General features: G+C 60.8%; 1 protein-coding gene across 1 annotated transcript; it reads left to right on the plus strand.

The window, feature by feature from the left end:
• The first annotated feature begins 770 nt into the window (after positions 1-770).
• On the plus strand, positions 771-2,423 carry LOC137309275 (transcription factor JunD-like). Its single transcript, XM_067977535.1, has one exon. It carries the CDS (start codon positions 889-891, stop codon positions 1,765-1,767), a length of 879 nt encoding a protein of 292 aa, XP_067833636.1. The 5' UTR covers positions 771-888; the 3' UTR covers positions 1,768-2,423.
• The last annotated feature ends 628 nt before the right edge of the window (positions 2,424-3,051 follow it).

The raw sequence follows: 3,051 nt of genomic DNA on the forward strand, positions 1-3,051 counted from the left end.
GGAGATTCCATCTTTTGGATGAGACGTTAAACCGAGGCCTTGTCTGCCCCCTCAGGTGGATGTTAAAGATCCCTTGACACTATTTAAGGAAGATCAGGGGAGTTGTCCTGGTGTCCTGGCCAACATTGCTCCCTCAGCTAACACCACCAAGTAAGATTATCTGGTCATTTAGCTCATTGCTGTTTGTGGGATCTTGCTGTGTATAAATTGGCTGCCACAATGGCCAACATATCAACAGTGACTGCATCTCAAAACTACTTTTGCACTTTGAGACGTCCAGAGGATGTGGATGGAGCTGGAGAAATGCACGTTCTTTCTTGGAAAGTGCAAGTCTGGGTTCAACTCCTTTCTTCCCCCTCGGGATACCCTCTTTCCTAGTTACTCTCCCCCCCTCTCCCTCTCCCTCTCCCTCTCCCCCCCTCTCCCTCTCCCCTCTCCCCCCCCCCACCCTCTCTCCCCCTCCCCCACCCCTCTCTCCCCCTCCCCCACCCCTCTCTCCCCCTCCCCCACTATCCCCCCATTCTCCCCCCTCCCCCTCCCGTTCCACCTTAAATCCTGGAACCACGTGCCTCTGGTCGCCCCGCCCCGAAACCATTACATCACCCCACAACGCACCGCGGTATTTGGTGTATACAATCCGTCACCGTGACAACGGGCGGCCAATCGCCGCGCCGCATGCAAAATTGCCGGTGTGGAAGACGTCACTGGCGGCCAATCCGAGGGCGCGAAGGTGACATCATGGGCCAGGGCGAGGGTTTATAAAGCGGCGGGCGGCGAGCGGCGAGCGGCAGAGAGCGCGGCAGCGGCGGACCGAGAGGCCGGAGAGGGACGGACGCTGAGCCCGAGGCCTGGGGGTCAACCTTCCCCGCCGGGTAACCGCGGCCCGGGATGGAAACGCCCTTCTACCATGACGACACCCTGAGCGCCGCCCGCAGCATGAAGAAGAGCCTGAGCCTGCCCGTCTCCGGCAGCGGCCTCAAGACTCACCGGGAGCCCGAGGCCGCACTCAACTCGCCCGACCTCGGCTTCCTCAAGCTCGCCTCCCCCGACCTCGAGCGGCTCATCATCCAGTCGAGCGGCCTGGTGACCACCAGCCCCGGCCCGGCCCAGAACCTCTTCCCCCGGGGGGTGACGGACGAGCAGAACTCGTTCGCCGAGGGTTTCGTCAAGGCCCTGGAGGACCTGCACAAACAGAACCAGCTCAACGGGCTGCCCGGGCCGCAGGTGGCGGTGGCCGGCGGCGGGACTACGACCACCACCGCCGCCGCCGGCCCGGGCCTCCAGCACCCGGAGCCGCCCATCTACACCAACCTCAGCACCTTCACCGGCGGCGGGGCCTCGGCCCCCGGCACGGCCGTCAGCTACAGCCCGGACCCGGCCCCGGCCTCCTTCCCGCCGCTCGGCCACCCCCTGTGCCCGCACTCCCGGCTCCAGGCCCCGAAGGACGAGCCGCAGACCGTGCCCGACGTCCTGGGCCTCGGGGATAGCCCGCCGCTCTCGCCCATCGACATGGACACTCAGGAGCGCATCAAGGCGGAGAGGAAGCGGCTGCGGAACCGCATCGCCGCCTCCAAGTGCCGCAAGAGGAAGCTGGAGCGCATCTCCCGGCTGGAGGACAAGGTGAAGAACCTCAAGTGCCAGAACTCGGAGCTCGCGTCCACCGCCAGCCGGCTGCGGGAGCAGGTGGCGCAGCTCAAGCAGAAGGTGCTGAGCCACGTCAACAGCGGCTGCCAGCTGCTGCTCGCCCCCCCGGTCCAGGCCTACTAGAGCCCCCGGCACACGGGCCTGTCCGCGCTCCGGGGCCGGGCTGTGGGACCGCTCACCGAGGCCGGGCACTCCGGGGCCGGGCTGTGAAGGTTGAGCCCCCGCGGGGTCCCGGAGCGCGGATCACAAGTGACTCTTTTCTCTGATTGTCAATTGACCAAAACGGGCCGGGGGGTTGGCGGGGCCGGGGGGCCCGGTGGTTGGCCGCGGGGCCGGGGGTTTGGCGGGGCCCGGTGGTTGGCCGCGGGGCCGGGGGTTTGCCCGGGGGGCCCGGTGGTTGGCCGCGGGGCCGGGGGTTTGGCGGGGCCCGGTGGTTGGCCGCGGGCCCGGGGGTTTGCCGGGCTGGCCCTGGGCCCAGGAGCAGCGCTGGTCCCGGCGCTGTTTGTGGAAAGTGCCGCCTGGCCTGAGACGAGGCCTTAAACCCGCTCCAGCCTCGAGCTGATGGCGGTTGGGGTTTGAATTCTGGTGCAAACTTTTTAAATAAAATGTGTAAATAAGCGTCTGTTAGTGATTTGAATCGTGTGTTTTTACCATTCGAGAGGCTCTATTTATATACAGTGATGGGAACAGTCTGACAGGACCCCAGGTTGCTCTACATTCCGATATGTATTGCCACAATGATGTGATATTTGAATAAAAATATTTTATGTCTAATATAATTTTTGTTTTGCATTTATTGCAGACCAGTGAAGGGCGGCAGTGTGAGCCCAAGGTGGACACTCTGCTTCAGGGGGAGAGACTCGGGGGAGAGACGGGCAGATTAGTTGGTTTTTCAAAGTATTTGGTCTATTCTGATGGGAGCAGGTGATGGTTTTTGTTCCTGACTGGCTGTGGATTGTTTTTATGAGATGGGTATATTTGTAATGAAGTTTAGCTGTCGTCATTTCTCAAACCTAGTCTAATTTAACTTCTACAAAGGACACAGCTGATCTAATGTGTTGTAATTGCTGTGCTGTCTGGAGAAGCAATCAGACAACTTCACTCGGGTCAGTGGGCAGCGCTCTCACCTCTTAACTTAAAGGTTGTTGTTCAAGCCCCACTCCAGAGACTTGCGCTCCATGATCGAGCCCATTTAGTCCCTGCTTTTTCCCCTTAAGTATTTATCCAGTTCCCTTTTGGAAGTTGTATTCCATCTGCTTTTCAGGCAGTGCATTCCAGATCACAGCTTGCTGACATGTGGCGCGCTGCACTGTCTGAGGTGCCGTCCTTTGGATGAGACGTTAAACCGAGGCCCCATCCGCCCCCTCAGGTGCACGTAATTGATCCCGTGGCACAACTTCAGAGCTG

Source organism: Heptranchias perlo, unplaced genomic scaffold (genome assembly GCF_035084215.1).
Source record: "Heptranchias perlo isolate sHepPer1 unplaced genomic scaffold, sHepPer1.hap1 HAP1_SCAFFOLD_1571, whole genome shotgun sequence".
In the NCBI taxonomy this organism is placed as follows: domain Eukaryota; kingdom Metazoa; phylum Chordata; class Chondrichthyes; order Hexanchiformes; family Hexanchidae; genus Heptranchias; species Heptranchias perlo.